The sequence below is a fragment of the Scardinius erythrophthalmus genome (assembly GCF_964197995.2).
Source record: "Scardinius erythrophthalmus genome assembly, chromosome: 6".
Lineage (NCBI taxonomy): Eukaryota > Metazoa > Chordata > Actinopteri > Cypriniformes > Leuciscidae > Scardinius > Scardinius erythrophthalmus.
Genome location: NC_138226.1, coordinates 38,654,543 through 38,680,488, shown reverse-complemented (window position 1 = coordinate 38,680,488; position 25,946 = coordinate 38,654,543). Strand labels below are relative to the sequence as shown.

At 37.3% G+C, this 25,946-nt stretch overlaps 1 protein-coding gene across 1 annotated transcript in view; it reads left to right on the top strand.

Annotated features, from left to right (window-relative positions):
• The window catches only part of hat1 (histone acetyltransferase 1), a 30,788-nt gene extending 11,570 nt beyond the window's left edge, over positions 1-19,218 (top strand). The window contains exons 5-11 of the mRNA XM_081368919.1: positions 1,904-2,083; positions 5,158-5,279; positions 6,596-6,700; positions 8,919-9,025; positions 11,713-11,864; positions 13,771-13,887; positions 18,127-19,218. Coding sequence (XP_081225045.1) covers positions 1,904-2,083; positions 5,158-5,279; positions 6,596-6,700; positions 8,919-9,025; positions 11,713-11,864; positions 13,771-13,887; positions 18,127-18,294 — 951 coding nt within the window. The 3' untranslated portion in view covers positions 18,295-19,218. The remainder of the gene's footprint in view (positions 1-1,903; positions 2,084-5,157; positions 5,280-6,595; positions 6,701-8,918; positions 9,026-11,712; positions 11,865-13,770; positions 13,888-18,126) is intronic.
• The last annotated feature ends 6,728 nt before the right edge of the window (positions 19,219-25,946 follow it).

Here is a 25,946-nt window from a genome sequence, read left to right as displayed (position 1 = left end):
AAATCACGATTATTTAACATGATTGTCGGTGGGTGATTTGATCAATGTCTTATTTCTTGATATGAGTAATTTTAAATGTCAGTGAAATTTCACAATTATCGATACTTGTTGTTCAGCAAAAACTAATACTAGGTTAATTAATGTAAGTTACAGTCCTCAAAACAGTTACAGAAGACAAGTAAACAGTCAGCAATAAAATAAGAACAAAGAAACAAATTACAAACAAAACTAAGAAAAACTAACCCTAACAGAACAAAAATACAAATGAAATAAATAATGCTTTAGGTTTTTCAGGAAGAGGTGCTAACAGTGGTATTCAGATAACTAAAAGCCTTCAACAGAAATGGAATAAAGTAATCAAATGTAAAATAACACTGATGTATACATTAAATATACTAATCCTTATTAAAACTACAAAGGTTATTCATTCAAGAGCAGTGAATGATTTTATCTTCATCTTTTTTCGTTTGATTTACATTAATGACCGCAGCTGATTTATTAGGCTCCTGTCACTTTAAGAGCTGCATGGATCCAATATACTGTTACACACACACACGTTTCAAACACACTTTATTAAATGTTTGCAATCACCTAAGATATAACCGACTGTGTTTACAAGGAAACTTAGTAAAATGGATTTTGACATTTGTTTTTAAGCCCATTTGAGCGTTTAGGCCCATGTGAAGCCCATATATACTTTGCTGATGCCCGTTCCGGCCCGTCTTAGAGCGCGCTCACTGGAGGCCACCTAGGGAACAGCGTCTCTTTCCTGGCTTAATGCGCTTTTAATAACACTGTTTAATATCAAGCATGTCCTGCAGTTTGGCAACAGTAGCCTGCATTTTACATCATTTACTTATTCGGCTGATTTGGATGGGATTTATCTTAGGGAGGAATGAAAGCGCACTGCTGAGAAGAAAAGGAAAGTGCGCTAGACAGAATGCGGTAGCCGCACAATAACCGCTTTACCACCGATTACCTTGTTTTTATAATCGCTGGAAGCCGAAATCGAAATATGATTAATCACACAGCCCTAGTTTCCACAAAAAAAACAACAACTGTTTTGTGTTTCTTGAGCATCAAATCAGCATATTAAAATGATTTCTGAAGAATTATGTGCCAATATTTGGTACCAGGGCAAAAACTGTTTAATAAGTACTTTTGTCCCATTTTTTTTTTTCCGGGTCCATTGGTTATTACTTCAACTTTTCCCATTCAATCGTGCATTTAAATAAAGTTGTCAATCCAGAAACTTTGCAGTGTGCTTAGCAGCATGAAATAAAATAGTTGAATGGGTAATAAACTTATATATGATTTATAATCACGAAGACTGTCAATTTCTAAAGCACAAACTCACTGAATTCTGCATTCCTGTCTTGATTGAACAACGAATCTCTTATTTACATCGTGTTTACGCTATGTTAGTTATAATAAAAGGATTTGCGAGTGTGCGGCTGGGATTGAACAGAACAAAATATTGTGCGTTTTCAGCGGTGTTTAACGAATTCCTACTTAACTCTGATAGGCCATTGCATTCACGCACTCAACAGATTTGATTGTGATTGGCTGCATTGCTCAATGCTTTTAAACACACTGTAAATAGAAACCCTTGATGCTGAGAGACACAACAAACACAAATGTGAGCGTTTGAAAGCAGCATCTATAAGTGGGTACAGAATATATATGTTTTTGCACTGTAGTTCGGTTCTTTAATTGTGATTCTTGGAGGTTTAAATATTGACTTTGAAGATTGCTTTGTTTCTATTGTTTGAATTGTAATATACACGGGTCTCTCCTACATAAATGTTGTTCGCCCACTGCAAATGTTGGTAGTTTTTCATTTGTTGGAATGTTGGTAGTTAGTCATTTAAAGCCTGCTCTCTCTTTCTCTGTTTGTCCTCAGCCAGATGATGTGGAGGGAAAGGTCAGAGAGATCATTCCTGCTGGTTTCTGCTGTAACACAGATGACTTCATCTCTCTCTTGGAGAAAGAGGCCAACTTCAGACCCTTCGGCAGCCTGCAACACACCTACAAAGTTCACAATGTGGAGGCAGGAGAGGATCTCACCTACCATATACACAAGGTACAGAGTTTCCCACTGCATTTGAGTCTCTGCTTTGACTGCTGGCAACGTCATTCAGCATTCAGACTGGAATATGAGTTTCAGGCCATTGTAACAGGTTTGGCAGTGTGGATCATGAATAGTGAAATGTGTTACGCTATGATTTTATAGTTCTTGCACACTTTTTTTACGTCAACATAAAAATGTTGTGTTTGTAATTGTATTACTACCTAGTCTTGTGATAGCCTGGCTCCGCCCTCCTACGTACTTCCGCTCAATTTTCATTTTTCTTCAGTACTCCGTCTGGGTTTGCGGTATATTCTTGTTTTTTTTTCGGCCATTTTATTGGAGGTTCAATCAGCGAACAGAGGGAGTGGCTGAGAACGATGACGTTGAGGTGCGCTAGTTTGAGTTGTAGGGTTACGTCACGACCAAACGTTAGCGATTGGTTATGGCAGATCCAGAGTGGCTCTAGGCAGATCCAACAGTTTTAAACTTCAACAGAGTACCCGCCTTCGAGGAAGTTACTGCTTGTCAATGGAGAGTGGCCAGACTCTCTGTACAAATGAAATGTACGAGAGTATGGTATGACCAGGCTAGTCTAGTGATGCACTGAAACCAAAAAATCAGGGTGCACGTGGCTTAAAATCGAAAATAATTTTTTAAAACTTATTTTAAAAGTATATTTTTTGTATTATTATATTAATATTAGACTTTTTAATTAATTTGATGATTTTTACCAAAACACAGACAATAAAATCAGAAAACGAAAGTTTATGGAAGTAAAATAACGACAAATGTTTTTGAAAGAAAAAAGCTTGTTGAATTGCACTACCTGAAAACATTTGGCATTGCATTAACCCTGCTTGCATTTTAATGCATTGAATTTTTAGTGCTTGCATTTTTATGGGCTGAAATTCAACATGGTTGTATATTTAAGCTGTGAATATTTCAATTCAAAACTTAGAGCCCGACCGATATGGATTTTTGGGCGCCGATGCCGATACCGATAAAAAAAAGCCAGATACCGATATATCGGCCGATATCATTTATGTGTATATTATAATACAGTAGCAATATTATTTATGTGTATTATAGTACAGTAAGTTTGGACACACTTTACAATTGGTGTGTACAAACTTTTGATGGGTACTAGAGCCCGACTGATAAAGGATTTTGAAGGCTGATACCGGTACAAATATTTGTTGGTTTTAAAATCCGATATTCCGATATATCGGACGATATTTTGTATTTTTTTTCAGAAACGCGCAACAAAACATTAACAAATTTCCCTAACATTAGTTATTTGTAGTTATTTATGAGTTTTAACTAAAATAATATGATAATGCATTTTAAAAAGAAACTTGTTTCTTGTATTGTCACAACAGAACAGAGGAACATCAAAATATATTAAAGTTCTGATAAATAAAATGTATAAAAATACAAAATTAAGATTTTTTTTTAAGACTAAACGTTTAGTCCTTTGAACAAAAACAACAATTTCACATTCAAATTGACAACAAATTCAAATCGTCATAATTTACTCTCTCAAGTTGTTTTTTTCTTCTGTTGAAAATAAGTTATTTGGATGAATGTGGGTAACCAAACAGTTGATGTACCCCAGTGACTTCCATAGTATATATTTTTTTTCCTTTGGAAGTCAATGGGGACCAGCTACTGTTTGGTTACCCACATTCTTCAAACAATTAATATTAGAAAAATATTAGAAGGAAATTAATACAGTTGGAACAACATTAGAGTGCCTGTAAATAATGAGATCATTTTTATTATTGGGTGAACTATCCCTTTAAGGACAAGCGGCAATGTGTTTACAATTGCTACTGTCTGTTTAAGAGCTGAGCACGACACGTCTAATGTACACGCATTTGACAAGCGGACAACCGACATTGTTTATGTAAATCTTGTGTGTATTTAACAGGATTAGCACAATAATACTCGAAAGATAACTTAGTCCAGTATCCAGGCGCTGGTAGAAAGGCTTTTAGTGCATGTGAGCTTCACATGTACGCGCTGAGAAACACACACGTTAGAACAGCGCATCAGCATTTAAAATTAAATGTTTAACCGACAAAGCATTAAAGCACATGCACATTATGAACTTTTGTGAACTGCAGTGTTAACATTTTATGTGAATATAGCCTACGTCGCGTTGTTCCGCTTCACTCTCGGCTTATTTAACCGCAGCAAAACTGGACATGAGTCACGAATTTTGTCATCCTTATTTGAGTTAAGACGAGAACTGATAGGGATGTTCTTTTAATTGTTATTCAAACAATGTATGTCTCGTTAGTCGTTACCAACTCACCATGAACACACTTCACCGATGATCTCACTCGCGGTTCTCTCTGCCCGACTCTGGCTGGATCAACAGGTTGCAGAATGTGTGGCGCGTTATACACGAGTGTTGCCAACAGGGACGGTGTAGAGTGCCCTCTGGTGGACAAACTATACAACGCCAACACTCATAACATGGTTGAAGGGTGTTTCGTCCGTTTTTATTTTATTTTTTAAATATTAATTTATCGGCCGTTATAAATGCCGATGGCGATAGTTTTGAAAATGCCTAATATCGGCCGATAATATCGGCCTGCCGATATATCGGTCGGGCTCTATTCAAAACATTTCACACACGTTTTCTTTAATAAAAATTCAATAATCCATATTCACCTTTCAGATTCCACTTCCAAAATATTCATTCTGTTTAAAAATACAACCTATAATGTTCGACAGGCAATTTTCAAAAGAGTTTTGCAAACGTGCAAAAATCTTGACTTTCCCATTGCCCATTTTAAAGAATGACGAACTTTTAATTAAGTTCTTGCACAATTCCTTGTGAACCCACTCTGGATTTTATCGGTACCACTTTACAATAAGGTTTCATTAGTTAACTACTTTAGTTAACATGAAGTAAGAATTAACAATACTTCTACAGTATTTATTAATCTTGGTTAATGTTAATTTCAAGGTTTACATTATTAATATCAAATGTTGTACTTGTATTTGTCTCATTGTTAGTTAATAAATAAGACCTAATTGTAAAGTTGTACCATTTCATCTGCTCTTCATGATTTTAGGTGGATATCTCGTGTCCAGGGTTCAGAGAGTACCACGAGCGCTTGCAGACGTTTCTCATGTGGTTCATTGAGACGGCCAGTTTCATCGATGTGGATGATGACCGCTGGGATTTCTTCCTAGTGTGAGTGTCTAAGATTCAAATATTCTTTATGGTGTATCAGCATTAAAGTATAATCCCTCATTCCTCAGTTTGAAAACACTTAAAAATATTGCTTTTACTGTAACGATCTTCAGTCTAACAGGCAAGAATGTGTTTACATCTGCTCACTAAAATTACGTTGGCAACTCACAATCAGCTGTGAAGTTCATAGATCTGTAGAACTGTAATCCCACCACCAACAGGATGATTTAGAGAATATGGGTCAAATAACATACATTTGTGTAAAGAATAATATATATATATATAAAGGATTACTGGTAATAAAACAAACTTCGCATTTCTGTTTTGAATGTCTTGCCCCATAGACTTCCGTTGTATAACCATTACGGTAAGTGCAGTTTTTGTTTGTTTTTACAATCAACAAAACTCTAAATTATGTCACAAATACTGACATTAGGACTTAAAGGTATAGTTCACCCAAAAATGTAAAATCTGTCGTCATTTACTCTCTACCCATTTACTGTGTCGACTTGCATAAAAGAAGATAATTGGAGAATTGTCTCAGTGTTCAGAAGTCAGAGGTAACCAAAATAATTTGGAAGGACATTGAGGCCGCTGGGTAAAGAACAAATTTAAGTTGTCGGCAAAAACTTGTGGTTAGTGTTGATAACTTTGGCAGTCAAAAAATCTAAATCAAGTGCTCTCACAAAGTCAGCGAGTGCCGATACGAATGTAGTGTCAATTAATAGTGAACAGTAACTTTCTAAACCCTAATTTCCTGAGTCTTTCTCACACGCGCACACGTCTAAAGCGTCCGAACGGGCCCAGTTACGTCTCTCCTGCCTTTGTGGGGCCCGTGGGGCCAATTATCAGACTGCTTTAATTATATTTTCTCCTGCATTGAAGCAAATTGTTGATCTGGCAAGAGTTTCCTTTGTGTTGTTTGTCTGGTTTCTTTGCTCTTGTGTTTCTTTCTTTCTTGAGTCAGGCCAAGAGGCTGAATTGAATGTTGTTGTCTTTTGAAACGCTGAATGAAGTCTCCAGCGGTAGTGAAGGGGACTCTGCCTGTGTTTTCTTTGCTTTGGCACCTATTAAAGCAGACAATGGGCAAATGGACTGGAGTGATGTGAAGAGGCTAGATGCCTGCCTCTCTGCTCAAAGTTGCAGTGCACCAATTAAGTGCATAATGCATTCAGTGTCTCCAGCAGGTGCAGCGACGGGCCACTCGCGCTGACGGGACGGGGCGGGACGGGGGGGGGGTTCGGTGCATGGGAGCGTGCCTACGATTGACCTGCCTGCCTTTGTCATCTCTCTCTATCTCTCTGTCTTTCTTGCAGATTCGAGAAGTACAATAAGGATGGAGAGACCCTTTACGCGACGGTTGGCTACATGACAGTGTATAATTACTACGTATACCCAGACAAAACCAGACCACGTGTCAGGTAATTACTGAGGAAGCACGTGCCCACTATCTGCTTTATTCTGTGAAAAAAGGAAAAGAAAATTACACATCTTTCTCTCTCCCTTGTCCCTAAAACTCCCAAATTACCATCTTGCGTCTCTTGTGTGCCAGCCCCTCACCGGGTATTATAAGACCAACCAATTCAGCATCACCCACCCAAAAGCTCGTTTTGAAAACGAGTCTAATGTATTGATTGGCAAGACGTGCTAACGTTTCATTACATCGGCCACTGATGAATGAACAGATATAACCTTTGGGAGACTGATGATATCATTGCTTACTGTATTTGAGAACATTTTCAGCTGCTAAATTGAGGCAGTCTTTATCAGTAATTCGCAACCGGTGGGTCGCGACCCAAAATGAGTTCTGATAGGATCAACCATACAAAATGCAAATGATAAATTGCAGCTAACCTTATAGTCCCGCGTAGAAAACGGATAGTCGCAATAATAGGCTTTTGAAAGGCTGGAGAAAATGCTTCCTGTTTCTTTTGATGTTGATTTCACAGGTCATGTGTACCATCACTCTTTCCCTTGGCAATATGGCAAATATAATGTGATATTTAGCTCAGTGTTATCATATCACACTTCTGCAGTTGTTTTTCATTGCATATTAATTAGGGTTGTGTACCGAAACCCACCGGTATGTCACTTTAATGCCTGAGCTGTGGAGGTGGTGGCAAGGGACTAAATTTGATTGAGTCATTAAACAGTTCATTCAACTAACAAGTTCAAAAACACAGATTCATTCAAAGATACATGTAATGAAACAAGGAGTTAAATAATTTTACCTTTTAGCACCACTTTACAAGGCTCGGCTGACCAGCCATGCGTCGCATAGTTAACGCTGAAGCTTCACTTCATAGAGATCAATGCCATTGATTTAATGCATTAAAAAGCGCTGATGGAAATGGGAAATACCCTTAAACGTTAAAAGGATGTTTACGACAAAGATTTTGCTTTCCTTGGACATGGATAAAATATAATAAAATTATTTGAATTTTAGCGGAGATTCACTTGCAGAAGCTCGTCCTCTCCTGACAGTGAAATGGACATATTTGTTTGACTTTCTAACATTACCAGATGGAGAATAAACCTGTGAAATGTAAGTTAAGCACTGAGGAAAGCACCACATCTCAAATGCTTTAAACAGCGCAAGTATTTATCTGTCAGTCAGCAACAGTATCTGTCAGAGCATCTGACAGGGCAAGCTGCTTTAAACTTGTTAACTATATCTTACCACTTATTTTGAAGCCCTTAATATAAGCTTGTGTCATGTTTAGGACTTAAAATTGTACTATGTACTTTCACTGCAGGAGCTCACACTGCGACCTCCGCTATTTTTCAGATGTGCTCGTATCAAAGTACTGTATTGAAACGGTATTGCCTCATCCCAGATCGTTTCAAAAATAATATATATCGATATATCGTACAAACTCGATTTACCGCCCAGCCCTAAAACACAGTCATGTTATCATTATTAACTTATTTAACATTCCATACACCTACACAAAAAGCAAATCAAGAAGGGCATAGGCTTATGGGAAAAAACGTGAATATCGTGGTTGCTTGCATTCCTCCACTAATGCCTGTTAGGAGTACTCTAACTGTTATTTAATGTTGAAGTAATGCAGTTGGGTTAAGTGGTTTAGGTTTTATTGTGCATATTTGTTATGTAAATTATTTGTGTTTTGTATTTATTTTAGCATACTTTAAACTTTTAATATATTGTCAATTTAAATATAGATTTTTTTCAATAAAAAGCCGCTCTTTAATGTCATCCATCTTTAAGTATCAGTTCAGGCAATGTTTAGGCACCAATCCCGTTTTAAAAGTATCGATTAGGCACCGGTATCGTGATTTTTTTCTTTTTTAACAAAAGTTTTGGTACTTTTGAAGAGAATTTTTGGTACTTTTGGTGTGATTTAACAATTTTGTTTCTGTGTTGTGTCAGTAACTTGATGTTGTTGAATGTAAAGTGATGGTCCTGAAGCAAAACCTTTCAGTTTCAGTAGATTCTGTAAGGTCCGTAGTGTAGTGTGTGTCTGAAGGGTGCTAGAGTTGTAACAGGGCCCGTGTTTGCAGAACAGTTGCTCAAAGGCTCAAGAGCTCTAACCTTAAATTGGTATTGTGCCTAATCATCGTGCTCTTCTGTGCAGCATCACTGAAGCTGTGTGTTTTGTGTGTGTGTGTGTGTAGCCAGATGCTGATCTTACCACCGTTCCAGGGAGAAGGCCACGGGGCTCAGCTCTTAGAGACAGTCCACCGATACTACTGCACGCTTGCTAAAGTACAGGACATCACAGGTATGAGCGCACACCGAGGCCTGGATTAAACATTCATGAGTTCTTTTATTACTAGTGTTGTTTGCCAGAGAAATGATCGCTATTATTTCTTCCCATACTTAAGGCCACATACACACGGTAAAGATTCAGGAGTGCCAACCGCATTTAAATGCGGGAATGAATCCCCTACATTATAATCGTGCATATACAGAACACGACTCACTCCCGAAATTGTGGTGATTGTCATGTAATAAAAGTGATCTTTTCCATGTTAATCAGAGTTTTTGTCCTAACCAGCTGTGATGACGATATACACAACGATTCTATTTTAGATAAATATTCTATTTCTGCGACGTTGCGGCTGGAAGAACAACATACAAAGTATGACAATGATAATCTCTGGTGCTGTTTATGTGCTTTATTTGATGTTGAAAGCATCTAATGTGAGTTTTAATATAGTTTACATGATTATATAGCCATACTGAAAGCGACAATGGATAATTCATCTCAGATCTTGAAAATAAATTAACAACAACTGAAAAGTGTATTCTATGACAAAGATTGCCTCAGTCACCCAGTATGTGTTTTTAATTGTGTTAAAATGGTGCAATATATATTAATTAGATTGTGGGTATCCATTTCGTTGCAAGACTCCACCCACTCGCTCCTCTGATTGCCTGTGATTTCTGATGTGATTTTGGACAGACAAATTGCTTGTCACTGGAATCTTATCACATCGCGTCTGGTTAGGAGGACACAGTGTCGTTTTTCTCATGGTTTGGTTGTAGAATGCGGTCGTCACTCACTTTAACTACTGAACTCTGTGTGTACAGCACTGGATTAAGCACTAAAAGCTGAATTGACAACCAAATTTAGCTGCAGTGTGTACTTAACCAAACATTTGAACAAAAGACTTATGCCAAGTATTATCTTTTAGATAGTAACTTGCCCACATAATGCTAACCTGGCTGGAAGACGATACAGTGTGACAGAAACAAGCAAACAGTATAGTATAGATTTATAATATCAGCCATCATATCCGTTTTTGGCCCTAACATAATTTAAGTATCCATTTTATATATATATATAATATACATTACATTATTACACGTCTCACTGACCCATTGCTGACCATTGTAGTAGCATAAATATATTGTTTTATATAGCTATGATAGGTTCATTTATTTAAAATCACTCTACAGCCTCTTTATTCACAAATAATTTCTTCTCAAATCTATATTTCATGTGTATTAATTTATTATTACGTGGGATAATATAAAGTCAGTCTCCATTTTGCATCAGGGTTCTCAAAACACGTTTGGGTTTATTTTGCAATAATGAACAGCTGACATGAGAAACCCATATTGGTTGACCAACTTTTACATGCATTAATGCAGTCAATAATGGCAGCATGAAAGTTCCACTTCAGTCGATTATAATTTGTTGTGTTGTTTTCTTCATTTTGATCTTGGAAATCCTTTGCAAATGGCTTTATCTAATTAAAAAAAATGAATGTAAAGCCTAGTACCATTAGAGCATGCGTTCAGAAAGCTGACATGTATGATCACATAGCCATTCTAATGATATTCTGTGTGTTTGAATGGGAGCGAGGGCAAAGTGTTGTGAATGTCCTTTCATAAGGCAGTTGTTGCTGCTGAGCTGCTCTGCCTTCAGTTTTGGGGAGGTGAAGGGATGTGATGTTAATTGCCGGCAGTTTGCTGCTGAAATGTGCTGGCCACATGCTGCCACTCACTCACCCCCTCAACAAAGACACAATTATTCAGAGAGAGAGAGAGAGAGAGGACCACACTCTACCAGGTCTCTACCCAGCTCGCACTATTTTACCATGTTTGTTCATTTTGAAATGAACTTTTTTTACATCAAGTGTGTATTTCAAGAAGTAAAATATAGTACAAATGTAGTTAATAATTATCTAGACTTCTTAGTCTAGATTATAATAGTTAATTAAATAATCTGGGATATTTTTTCTACACTGTATTTGCGCTAAATGAACACTCAATAATATTAAATCGTTTATATCAATCATACGCTAAAATAACAAATACATACTGAACACAATAATAAACAGCAATGTTTACCCTCATATATTTTTACTAAAACATTTGATTCCCATAAAAGGCCATTTGGACACTTCCATGAATGTTTTTTTTATGATGCCGTACAAATAAAATTTTATCAGCAGTTTGAATCAATTCATTGAAAGTCAACTGATTCGATGAAATGAGTCGAACTTAACAAACTTTTTGCAACCAAAGTTTAATATAAGACATTTTTAATGCCCCTGTATTTGCGAGGCAGTGACAGGAACTTAAGTCCAATGCTGCGGTTTGTATTAAGTACATTAAAAGCATGATATTAGATTGTTCCTGATTTTTTTTTCTTTATTGCCAGCATCTGCTATATATTGTAAACATGCAATGTATTGCCCAGTCCTAATCTACATTATATAACTGTATTTTGTCTCCCATCTCTTTTTTTGTTTAGTAAAAGTCTTTGTTTCCCCCGATTACCAGAGTAAACATGCATTTATCTTAATTTTCTCCAATGTTGTATTCAGCACATGTAATGAGTGTTTTCGTGAAGGTTGTGCTGTGTTTTTTCTGGCGTCAGTATCTCAATACTGTATTTTGCCAAATGAAAACTTTCAAGACCCGTGGGCTGACATTTCACTACTGTCTTCTCTGCAGCGGAAGATCCTTCTGAAAGTTATGTGAAGCTGAGAGATTTCGTGCTGGTGAAGCTGTGCTTGACTCTGTCGTCCTTCTCCAATGAGAAACTCTCTCTGGGCTTCAGTGAAGAAATGGCGTCTGAGGCCAGAGAAAAACTCAAGATCAACAAGGTAACGTCCCTTGCAGGTTTATTTATTTTACCTTTTAATAATTTTGCCTTTTTATTGATATCGATAGTGAGAAGAGGTGGAAATAGATTGTAATAGGATTGAAAAGCCACAAGATGGATTCACACACATATGTTTCAGTAGCCACCTCAATTTTCAAACCTGATTAGATAGTTTGATTAGTTTCAATGAATCTGTTTTTTGTTTCAGTAAATCCAATTAGTGGTTTGCGATCATCACTAAAATTGTTCCCAACAGTTCCTGTGTGGCATTTTATCTGCTTAAAAACGTTTTAGTAAAATATATATCTAAGTAGATACCACTGTTTATTACTATACATTTGTTATATGGTGTATATCAGGTAAATTAAACTTGTTTTTACTTCATTTTACTTCTTGTATTTTAAATCCACTTGCCAGCAGTAGCTGTGTGGTTGAACCCACAATTAAAAAAAACAAAAACAAAGTAATTTCAGAGCAAACTTCCTTTAAAACTTTACTGGTGCTGTATAGTGTAGCTAATAAGGCCAAGTAATTTCACAATTTATTCTACAAATAGTTTGTGCATTTATATACTGAGATGATGGCTTTGTCCTGATGGGTTTTCAACTTGCAGTGCCCCTAAAGGTAGGAGTGAACATCCGTTTCCTCTGAGGGCCATTAGCAGGTAGTGAGTGGGAGTGGGCCTAACAGTGACCCCTGTGGGACTCCTCTCTCTCTCGCCACTCCGGTCACTCTTTAACTGCTCCAATTATGACCCAGCATCTCCTTTTATGCCCCACAATCCCCTCTGTTCGTGTTGTTTGTGAGTGATTATCTCAGGGTGGTGCCTGTGGCATGGCCAGGCAAAATGCGTGTCTCTCCATACTACCCTAGTGGGAACTGCTTGAGGTATGGTGGACCTCTCGGAGTCATAGTTACAGAAGGAGTCAGAGTAGCTCGGGAATCCCAGAGCGAGATGCTTTTAAACCAGAGAAGTGGACACCATTAAAGATTCAGTCCATAATTGCTGTGACTGGTACATTTTGCACAATGTATTTAGGGTTTCTGCTCTTCACTGTTACAAAACTATTCATCAGTGACAGCTAAATGGACATTACATCTTATGGTAATGTGATATGCAATGGAAGCTACATGTTTAATTGATTAGAAACAAATAATCTGATCATCTATGGTCTTTGCCTTCATTAGTACAAAAAAGACTAGCTAAACTTATGGAAGTGACCCACATAGCACAGCAAACATGATAACTCTAGATTGATGGTTCTATGCCATTTTTGTTCTTCCTTTTATTCAGGTTTTGTCTTTTGCATTTGTTTATGTCACTGCTTAGGCTATACGGAAAGCATCTGTGGCACACTGACAGTTTTTACAAATTTCTTTTATAGCTGTGCTAGATCTTCTCTTGTTTCACATAAATCATCTCTAATTAAATCAGTATTTCAGGTCCATGTTTTATTTATTCATTGGTGAAAACAATGTAGTTGGATGATTATTGCACAGTCAGTTGGTAATTATCAAAATAAACCTCTTTAGGGTGATACACGACCCCCTCAGCTTTGTGTCCTAATCACCCTATCTGTTTATTTTGCAAAAATGATGGGCTGACTGAACTCTACCCACAGGAATTACATTGGTATAACACAACTATAATTGTATCGGTATGGCATAACTAAACTTTCATAGTAGTTCCACCTCTAAAGTACTATATTTACAGCAGTTACAGCTTAAATAAATCAATTTTACTAAAGAACTAAAATCTGAAGCTCGCATACTCTGCTTTTAAATGCTCAGGACTTAATTATTGCCACAGGTGCTGTCCCCAAACTTTCGGTTGAAAATAAGCTAGAACGTGTGTTAAATGAAACAAACCTTTACAATATGCCTTTTGTCTACTCTCTAACTTTCAGAAACATGCACGGCGTGTTTATGAAATTCTGCGTCTCAGAAACACAGACATGAGCGATGAAGAGAAAGCCAGAGAATTTCGCTTGGAGGTGAAAAAACGACTCTTTGGACCATACAGAGTAAGTGTGTTTGTGTGTGTTTTATCTGCTCATGTCGGCTGTAGGTGCTTCTGTCTCCGTCAGTGCTGATGAACTGCATTTCAGGAGCAGAATGACTGCAATCTGACTTGGTACACAGAGTACATTACCCATTAGGCGTAACTGCAACAACACCCATGCAATGATTAGTCAGTCATAAAGTTGCAGAGAAAGGAGCTTGGACTTCATGTACTGAAGGCGGGGTTCAAGAAACAACAAAACAAGTGAAGTCTTGCCAAAACAAACCCTGACTGCCAAGATTGGCCCGCTTGTGTAACGTTCTCCAAACCACGCAGCTCCAACTACAACATATGAAATGAAGCATTTCTTGACTTCAAAGAGAGCTGCACATTTCTAGCCCCGTTTATACTAGTGCGCTGTGCAAAAACGAACAGAAACAAAACTCTTTCAGCGCTGCTGTTCTGATATTCTGCAGTCTTTGTCTGGCGTAATTTATTCATTGAGTGGTGTGAATAGTTTTTGCCGTTTCCTGTGTGATCCTCTCACGCGGTGTTAAGAGCGAGAGGGACCCGAGGCCTCGCTCTGGGTTTGTTTGAGGGTGTAATGGCTCACACCGGGCGGCAGCCGCAGTCTCCACATCCACACCACGAGCTCCATTCACAACAAGTGTCATTATTACAGATTTGCATCTGATTTAAGCGGAGCCATTTAGCAGGGAGAATGCAGCACCCAGTCACCTGCACACGGTCTCTCTCTAATCCCATCTCTCTGCATGAAGACACGCTGCAGTTGTGTGTGTGTGTCTCAGGATTGGAGCTGAGCATCTGTGCAATATCACTAAATTAGTTTGACCCCAATAGTTATATGTCTGCAGGCTTTTGTATGTTATAGTTATGATTTGGAGCATGTGATGCAGTATTTTAATGTCTTAAAGACCACCTGTGGTGAAAATCAAGTTGTTTATTATGTCAATTTAGTGTTTTTAATATGCGTTAAGACAATAATAAGTAATAAGAAATTTTTTCTCTTTAAAACTGCAGTGAACCAAAGACAGTCTCAAACACGGTTTGAAATCGCTGGTGTTTCTGACGTCACAAATATGTTGTAACCAATCACGTCAACGTTTTAGGGAACAGGGGAGTCTCGAGAGAAGCCAAGTTATCCTGATATATGTTTCTGTTGATATGAAAAATCAGGTACATTTAGCAATATAGAGTGAGTTGTGTATATGATTTATATTATGATGAACTATATGCTTTCTCCTCTGACGTTCTGAGTTGTTCAAAGTGTTTCTGCGGATGCTGATTGTTAGAAGGCAGCTGTCTGAATCTGACATGCGAACGGGAACATGGTTTGTGTAACATTAGCAACACATTATTAGCTGTTTGATAAAGTAGTCAAGCCAAAGGCTAATCATATTAATAATCGTTATGTGTCCGACGGACGTAGAGAGCGATACATAAAACACATGACCATTCTGATACATCGACTTAGTATAAGACCCTGTATAATTCACTCTTCCTCTTTTTCTGAATCAGTTTCTGGTTCAAACATATATGGCTGAATTAAACCAGTATTTACACTTGCCATCGTGCAGCGTTTACTACAGTAAAGTTTAGCGAGTTGGACTCTGAGTGTGAGTGAGTGGAGGCATGGCTCATTAACTCATACTAAATGAGGCAAGGGTGTAGATTTGCATTCAAGCTATTTTAAGGCATGAATACATTTTTCATCCAAAAAATTCTTTTTTAAAATGGTTTAAATGCCATTTTGGTGATCAAAGATGAGTTTTAAGGGATAAAATTGACCACAGGGAGACTTCATAACCTCTGTGCAATTTTATTGCAATTTTTGCAGTGATTATGGGAGAAAAAAAACTATGCATTATCAAATTGTCCAAAATATTTAAAGAAATGTTCCAATGGTGGGGTTTAATTTACGTTTTATTTAGCAAGGATGCATTCAAATGATCAAAAGTGACAGTAAAGACATGTATAATGTTACAAAAGATTATATTTTAAATATGCTAAATGCTGTTCTTTTGAACTTACTCTGCATCAAATAATCTTGAAGAACGCACAACCGTTTTCCACTGTGATAACAATAAGGAATATCTCGCCAATTATGTAGTAAAAAAAAAAAGATTATTGCATTTTAAATATCATATCTCATTTTTTTTCCAAGTTAATATTTCTTTCTTCAGTGGAACACAAAAGGAAATGTTTTTACCATGAAAGTGCATACATTATGCGACCACAAATGAGATTGGAGCAGTGTTTTTAGTGAATATAAATTAACATTTTGTCCTGATTCTCACGCAAAACTATCATGTCTTCAGGAGTCTTGGAATATAGTATATATAATATATAATATAGTTTTTATTTCTCCTTTTTTCTCAGCTTAACATGTTCCGTTTGCTGTATGTATTCATAATATGAAAAAGAGCAACGTGAACATTCTACTAAATTGTTTTGTGTTCCACAGTAGAAAGAATGTCAGACGGTTTGGAACTTTCCAATTCTCAGGAGGATTTAGCAAAGTTCTGTGACTGCAGATTCCGTGCAGTGCTCTTTATCTTTTCATCTCACTTGGATTGTACTCGATTAGCTGTTTCTTGTCACCGCATGCGTCCTGATTCCTTTTGGAGGTTGTGGGGATATTAGCTGATGTTCTGCAGATAATGTGAGTTGATCTGATATCTGCTTTGGTGCTGAAGCCCCAGCACTGGTAATGTGTTGGACCAGAACCGCTCTCATCATGACACAGTCCAGGGCAGAAAACTCTGACAGCAGTAAAGAGACCGAGCCAAAGAAAGAGGGAAAAACATGAGGCTGGGAAGAGGAAGTGCATCAGGATCTGCAGACCATATGCCTCTCTCTCTTCTGGAGGTCTCTTTACTTGGAATATGTTGCAGATTTTCCCGTCCTTGCAACATCGCGTGGGTGCGTGCGTGTGTGTGTGTGTAGGGATTTATGGGATAACTCGCTAATAATGAATAAACCTGATTTTTTTTTTTTTTTAGGTCTAACAACATAAATTGTTATTTGATTCATTTTAATGACATAAGTTGGATTGTAATATCCAAATAATTTAAATATATCTAATCCAATATTTTGCCTGTTTACATTCACTTTAGATGTTAATATCTCATCAACACTGGCATTTTGACCAAGAAGAACATGTAAAGGCAGGGTAGGTGATTTGATCCAGAAACATTTTTTGTAATGCTGGTTGAAAGTCCATATACTGTATATAGGTAGTGTTATATTGTTGCAATGCTTAATATTTGCAACAACCCAATCAATTAATTTAACATCTTACCTTTGGGTATTTAAAACAAGTTGGAGATGATCCTAACTTTAAGAGATTGTTTACAATGAATTTAAGAACAAAGATAGGAACATTGTTGAGAAATGTTCTTGGGAATACCAAATAATCTTAAGTTTGAAAATAAGAAGAACTGAGAATTATTCTTTTTCTTGAGAATGTTTCATGAAACTTGACATTTTTCACTGGAACATGTGACATCCACACACTATCTGCACTGCTTTAGCGCTCACTAGAGGAATCACACAATAGAGTTGTTCAGTTGCGATCTCAACCCGGAAGGCTAATTCACCATGGCTTCTCTCTGGAATTTCCCATGGGTTTTCAATAGTGCTTTTTTGATTCATGAGGAAAATAAGGTCTGTGGTAACATCACCGTTTGATGCTTTGTGGAACATAAATTACACACAATTATACCTCAAATGTTAATTTTGTAAATTTAATTTCTGCTGTTTTTTATAAATGTAAGTCTGATTTGTCTGTCATGTAAACTCAGATCCTTGTGGAAGTTGTGCTTCTGTTAGCAACTGTTATTAAAAAAACAAACAAAGTAGAATTACAGGGAAATCAACTGTCGGATATCTTTCTTAAAGATGTTACTGCGAATGAAGCTGTGATGGGATCTCAATCTTTATATGTTGTGTCTGTGCGCTTTCTTCTGAATTCATGTTTTGAGTGTCTTGATTCAGTGCCAAAGCCTCTCAACAACCTTACAGACTCGATTCTTGTTCACGGCTCTTTTATTTCCCCCCTCTTTCTCTCGCTTTGTTTTTTATACATGAAGTTTAGCTGTGATGAAATCACATTTGCCCTGGGGTTTCTATTCAATGGCAGTTTTTGGATGGGATCGGGTGAGCTGGTTTGCATCTTATTTTCTCTTGAGCTGTACTGACACCTGTGTATTTTCTCCCGACGCTTTTGCCATGTGTGTAGAAAAACCAGCGTGAGCTGACTAAGATGCGGAAATGTTTGAGGCCAGAGGAGTTGGCGTCCCACATCAGCCAGATGGACACGAGTCTGCAACACGAGGAACTGGAGAAAAGCTACCAGGACGTGCTTGCGGATTATCGGCGAGTCCTGGAGCGACTGGCTCAGGCGTGAGCTACGCAAGACTTCTGCATCGTCCTGGAAAGACTGGCCGAGACACACACACACACACACTGTTCTATTGCATTGTACACAGTGTTAATGAGGGATTTAACATGAAACATCTGCATTTGTTACTTTTGTGATAGACAGTTACAATTTTACAGTTACTTTTGTTATTCACATAATAAGAGACGAGTGCATTGGTCTACTGTGGAGATGAATTTTTCAGTTGGTGTTTTTTCCATCAAATATTTTCCTTAATGTAAAAAAATGTAGATTTTGAAGCACTTCCTTGAACAAATAAAATGTTTTGTATATTGCTCAAATGTATGACTTTCCATCTCTTTGCTGATGTGTCTAAAATAAAAAGATTTTAATTAACAGGCTCAAACCCTGCATTGTTTGATGTATTATGTAACACTTGCATAATACAGTATGTGTTTGAAGTGTGCTATTGTACAAAAGTAAAAAAAAAATTGTATAAGCAATACACTTATTTAGCAAGGATGCATTAAATGGATCAAAGGTTACAGTAAAGGCTTGAATTGTTCCAAATAAACATTGAGCTTTCTATTAATTACATAATCCTGAGAGAAAATGTATCACGTGAAATAGTACAGCTGTTTTCAACACTGATAATAATCATAAATGTTTACTGAGCAGCAAATCATCATATTAGAATGATTTCTGAAGGAAAATGTGACACTGAAAACTGGAGTAATGATGCTGAAAATTCAGCTTTGATCACATTTTACAATATATTCAAATAGAAAACAGTTTTATATTGTAATAATTTAACAATATCACTGTTTTTACTGTATTTTTTATCAAATAAACTTAGCTATGGTGAGCATGAGAGACTTTCAAAAACTGTAATAGTAATGTACTTTAATGTTTGGGGAGTTGACATGAAATAAAACTTTATTTATTTTTATATAAAAATTGACTTGGACCTGACATATTTCCAAAGGAACCGATATTGAATCAATTTAATCAAGATTCGAATCAAATAAAGAGCTTGTGAATTCCAATTGAATCAAACTAATATCTGTCAAAACCCCGGCTGTTAAAACAACAGTTCTGGAACTTCAACGACAGTTCAACAGTGGAGTGTTATAGTCTACCGATCACTTCTTGATGAATCGCATTAGATGATTAGAACTAACTATTGTATAAAAATATCCCTATAAATATGATTTGTTTATTTATTTTACATTTCGATTCCAAATAAAGATCTCATTTAATACTAGGCTACTTCATTTGTGAACGGTAAACCAAATGATTTCCTGGGTCGAGGTAAACCTGCAACTCAAAAATTCTGACATAGAAGCTCTGAAGATTAGCTAGTGATTTAGCTAGTTTTAGCTGGAATTACTACACACTGATAAAGAATTTAAGCCTCTGATCATTCACTCATTTCAAGTCAAATCAATTTACAAGCAGAAATGTGCTGTAAAATGTGCTCCCTCCCTTTTGTAGCTAATGCATCTTCTGATTGCATTTAGCATTGAGTGCTTCGCTAATGACCGTTACGCTGAAACCCTTCCTGTCGCCACACGGACCACTCATGCTGATTCCATGGATGAATTACCATCTCTTGCCTTTTACTCGACGCATGCAGTTAAAAAATTAAGGTCTGGAGGTTAATTTTCATTTGTCATCCTCTTCAAATGTGAGAAGTTGAGCCCAGAACTCTTGACCATGTCAGATATTAATTGTATCCTCTCATGTTCCTCTGGCTCCTGAGTTCATATCAAGGCCTCTCGTCTAAATCCAAATAGAGACGAATAATTAATGTGGCTGGAGTATCTGGAGTGTTAAAGAGGATTTCCACTGAAGATTTTGACAGTAGATAGCCTATTTATGGTGGAGATGGATTTTGTGAAAGATTCAACCCAGATAACTGCTAACCCTTGAGGAGCTTGAAACAAGTCTTCTGAAGATAATTGTTTTGGGATTTTCAGCTGGTGAAATATGATTTAACTGACCAGAATATTCGGGTGTTTTTGGAGCAAAATTTAGTGGGTAGATGAAAGTCAGCATTGCCCGTATTTATAAACCAGTTAAGACCCTCTTGGACTTTAAACTGGTCCAAGCTGATCTAAACAGGTTTTTCTGTAGGAATGTATCTCAGATCCACAACAATTTCTTTGTTCCTCTTACTCGTACTTGATACTTTGTATTTAACCCACAGATATTTATTTCCGCCAGTCTGCTTGTCATATTTCAAGCGTGTGAGCTAAAATACACCACTAGAGTTCTTGGATTAGAACACAGTCCGTAACTCTCACAGGTGAAATGTCTTAAAGCGTCTGACGGTCTATGTATGTGTGTTTTAGGGAAAATAACTGTATTCTTGGAGGCATCACTCTGAGAGCTGTGTAAACCGTAATATGTGCTTGTATTGCAGGGTTTCCCCGACTGCAGTCACTCAAACCGCTGAGAACGAACACAGACATCAGAGTTAACGCACACTACAGACAGAGGCTTTTGTGTTTTACAGTAGAGGATCCATCATCATCACCGTCAGTCAGTGATCCGAGTTCAGCGCTGGGTGTAGAGAAGGTTAGATTACAGGAATCGGACTGTCTGCGCCTCTTTTTTGAGATTAGCTGGCTTTAGCTGGTCCTGATCCCTGCTTTCCTAAATTGAGACGGATATAAATGCTTTCATAAGTCTGATTGTAAACATTCATAGTGAGGATCCATGATTTATTTGTAGATGTGTCTTGAGCACTGTTTCTTTTTTCATATAGGTTTTTAATGGATTTTTATATCCGTGAAGAACCTTTAACATGGGAACTTTCCATTGCACAAAAGGTTCTATACAGTGGAAAATGTTTTTCTTTACTCTAAGAAAAACATGGTTCTTTTAAGAACTGTTCACTGAAAGGTTTTTTGGGGAACCAAAATGTTTCTTCTATGGCATTGCTGAAAAAAAAAAGTAACTTTTACTTTTAAGAGTGTGAGCTTAATGTCTGATTTTAGAAGTATGAAGTGAGAAGTTTCTGTCCCCCCATTGAAAATCCATTCGCCCAAAACTTTGACATTGTGAAAGTCTTTCAATCCAAGTCTTCTGGATAGACACGACTGCTTTATATATTACGAACAGATTGAGCTAGGCTTTGATTCACATACAAACATTGATCAGCGCACTTACATTGAGCACATCAAATATTGTAAACTAAATCTAAATTAATAAATCAAACTTGCTTGAGGACAAGCCTCATTGGTTCTTTTGCATCAAGCAAGTACGTTCGAGCTTCTGTTACCATATTTAATGCATGTGCATTGATCAATGTTTATATGTGATGAAAATTCTCAATTAAAACTGTTCATCTTATAAAGTGATCATGCCTCTTCACGAGACTTGTAGTAACCACTCAATTTATTGGATTGCTATTACAATGTCTTTATGAACTTTTTGAAGTGTGCAAGTTTTGGGTGAATGGACTTTTAATGAAGAGACATGTTTCTTTAAAAATACGTTTCTTTGTGTTTTGAAGATGAGCGGAAGGCTTATGGGTTTGGAACAACATGAGGGTGAGCAAATATGACGGAATTTTCATTTTCATGCTGTCAATTAACACAGGAAATCATTTCAAATTGTTCCTCGGTTTGTAAAATCAACAAAAATCACATAATACACTCACAATTACATTGTTTCAGAAGTTTTAAACATTGCATGTGCTACCATGAGACACAGCTTACCAGTCTTGTCATGTATACCTAGGTACTTTCATTTTGTGTCATCACACCGGGAAGAGACATGGAGAGGATGTGACTTGACTTTTCCTTACAGTGCTGTCTATATGGAGTGACTTCCACCAATTACAGTGGTAACACTCCTCCTGGACAAGTAGTTCTGCTTCCAACTTGAGGATTTAGACAGTTTAAGCGGTTTTAGTGAAGTACTCATGTAACTGTTTTACAAAAAAAAAAAACAACCTCTAAACACTCTGGGACGCTTGGCTTCTAGGTTTTCGTTGTAAAAGTAGTACAATGTTTCCATTTCATTTATGTGTGAATATAGATCCGGAATATTCCTGTATAGGAAGGTGTTTTGTGCGGCTGGATTACTGTAGTATATTCCAGTGACAGCAGTGTTTCCCTCTGTAATTATGATGGACTGAAAGTTTCAATCTGGGTTTTCGGATCTCCGGTTACGCTCGTTGGCACGTAAACCCCGCGCCTCTCGTTACCTGGTGGCGCCTCCGTATCCCTGGCCTGAGACAGCGAGGAGCAGTTGGATCTCATCCCAGTCGTCCGCAGTCGTCAGCCTTACAAACCTGATACCTTTCCTTCAGGATCCCAGCGTCTCAGTCCCAGAATTCCCAGGGGCGGGAGAGACAGACACGCCGTATCCCCCCCTTCCTTATCGTGTTCCCGGACCATTGTCTCCCTGAGCGCCTTCTCATGCCTGAGGGACAGCAGTTCTCCTCAAACTCACTTTTCCAAACCGCTCTTTTTCTGCCTTAATTGAGACCTTCTTTAGATACCCTTTGACGTGCTGACAAGCCAAACCCAAACACGGTTAAAGAAACCAGGTTTGACATCTTTTAATTGCGTGTGCCAACAGAAGACTGATTACTGTGGGGGGGGGATCAGGTGGGCAGGTTGGGTTGTAAACCTGAGAGCTCTGATGTGTGTGTGTGTGTGTAACAGAGCAAGGATCTCTAGGGGCTCGTGGCAAAGTGTCCCGCTGTGTAAACACACACAAACACACGCACCTCACTCTGCCTCGTACAGGTGTTTCTCCTGCTTGAGATTCCCTTTAGATCCCGACGGTTTTAATATAGCTGGAATTTCAAAAGTCAAGTCACCATTATTTATATAACGCTTTTTACAATACAGATTGTGTCAAAGCAGCTTCACAGTGATAACATGAAAATAATACAACAAAGTTTGTTTCTAGAAGAAAATTGCGTCATCGTCCACCTGAAGTAAGCCAGATCAATAATATTGTTGAATATTAAATGTCCCCAACAAAGCAAGCCAAAAGCCAAGGCATCCTTGAAATGATTTATATGTAACCTCACACAGGATCAATGTCAAAAGGGTTTGTATTAAAGCAGATCAAAATATTTCAATTATATTAACCTAATTATATTAACAAGGATCCTTGTTGTTTGCAGATTTGAGCAACCCCCTAATCCCACTAACCTTCCAAGACATTAATCAAACTTTGTGTGACTTTTCTAAGCAATATACTTTCAAAGTCTTTTTTCCTGGCAGACGATAAGTTGGGTGAGAGAAATCCAATAGACTTACATTGAAGGAGGGGCCTTAGCCATATCTGGGACTTGATGGTAAGCTGTTTTGACTGGTAAGAGGAAGCAACTCCCTAGCAGTAGCGGCCTTTGCTATGTTTCACAAATTTTACTTGAAACGGGCCTCACAACAGAAGGAGCTTCCGCTTACACTCGGAAAAGAGCCCTGCCTCCCATCATCACGGAAATGAATTGGGGCTGGGGGCAATATTGCCACCAAAATGAATAAAAATGCCCCCAAAATTCAAGATATATGGGTCACAAATGTCATTGTGAGCTCATTTTTAGTATTTATAACAGGCCGTAGAGTGCTGTTTTCCCGATTATCAGCACGATTGCAAATGTGATAGCCTATTGATTTCATACAACAGTTCAATTAGGTGACTTTCATTTGAGTAAAATCCACATAACCGTTGCGCATCTCTGAGCAACACAGTGATGTTTCGTTACTAAATGAATTTCGTTGCCCGTTTTTAACAAATCGTTTGACTGAATGATTGGGGGCCTCCAACTGTTTCTTTGAATCGGGCCTCCGAATTGCAAAGGCCTCTGCTCCCTAGGACACCCTTGCAAAGGCCTAGCAATGGATGAAAAAACACTTAAGACTTTTGCCCAGATTTTTGCCCAAAATTGCAGTCTGGAGGAGTCATAGTCATAGCCTGTCTGCAGATTTTTGGCAGTTGACAGATCTCACAGAAAATTGCATAGTGTACAAATGACAATTCTCAGTCATTTAGTGCATGATGCCTAGTTTTTCTTTGTTTCCATTTCGACAGGTGAATGAGGCCTAGTATTTCAAAATATTTTAAGATTTAAAAATTCATGTAGTATATTTTAGTCTTTAGTAACAGAAATGTAGTTATACATACACTAGAAAGATGATGTTTCTTCCGTGATGTATAGAAAAAGGGTCTATGCGTCGGTTGTTGATTGGATTTTGAGATGTGGCTGTTGCACTTTGTCACCACAAAATCAAAATGGACAATTCTCATTTTTTTAATGGAATTTTGTGTTCATTATACAGTGCTATGCATAAGTTTAGACACCCATGCTAAAGTTAACTAAAAAGAGGAATAAAAAATCATCTTTTGGAAATTGAACTTAATGCCTTAATTTAAAAAAATAGGAAAAATCCAACCTTTAAGGACACCAATTTTCTTTGTGAATGAATAATGTATCGTAAATAAATAAATGTTCTTCCTTAAAATACAGGGTGCATAAGTTTGGACACCCCTATGTTAAATTCCCATAGAGGCAGGCAGATTTTTATTTTTAAGTATTTTTTTTTTTTATTATTATTATTTAGGATACTATGCATCCTGATAAAGTTCCCTTGGCCTTTGGAATTAAAATAGCCCCACATCATCACATAGCCTTCACCATACCAAGAGATTGGCATGGAGTACTTTCCATAAGATCATCTCTCAATGCAAATCAAACTAGCTATTAGGCTAACTGAAATAAAACCATGCCAATCTCTAGGTATGGTGAAGGCTATGTGATGATGTGGGGCTATTTTAATTCCAAAGGCCAAGGGAACTTTATCAGGATGCATAGTATCCTGGATCCATGAAGTAACTGGCCTTTAAAAATAAAAATCTGCCTGGCTCTATGGGAATTTAACATAGGGGTGTCCAAACTTATGCACCCTGTATTTAAAGGAAGAACATTTATTTATTTACGATACATTATTCATTCACAAAGAGAATTGGTGTCCTTAAAGGTTGGATTTTTCCTAATTTTTTAAATTAAGGCATTAAGTTCAGTTTCCAAAAGATGATTTTTTATTCCTCGTTTTAGTCAACTTTAGTATGGGTGTCTAAACTTATGCATAGCACTGTAAATGATTTATCCATGCACAGACAACTTCCCATCCTTCTCGCAGCATCCTCTTCTCTGATGATGTGTTTACTGGCGCGAGGGCGGGGAAACCTGTCACTCACATGAGATCCACCAATAGCAAAGGACAATGATCCAATGATTAATTCCGATAGACAAAATCAAGTCCCATTTTTTTCTCGTTCGTGAAACTATTTCACTCAGATGTACGCCATAAGGGAAGAAAAGACTATTGAAAGTTGCGTTTCATGCCGACTAAGTAACCAAGTCTGTTATTTTCACTGGATTTAAAAAAAATAAATATATATATAGATGAATCGTTCATAACAAGATCTACAACATGCCTTTACAAAACATATTTTTCTTTAAAAATGACTTTTTTTTTTTTGAAAGATTTGTTTACATGGTGGTTCTGCATATTATTATTATTTTTTAAAGTATTAAAGTTTTTAATAATTTTAGAAGGTTTCACTTATCCTAATATCTGATTGTGTAGCTGGGGCAAAGTCATGCAGAACTGGAATACTACGTGTGATTTTGATTCGTTTGGTTTTTA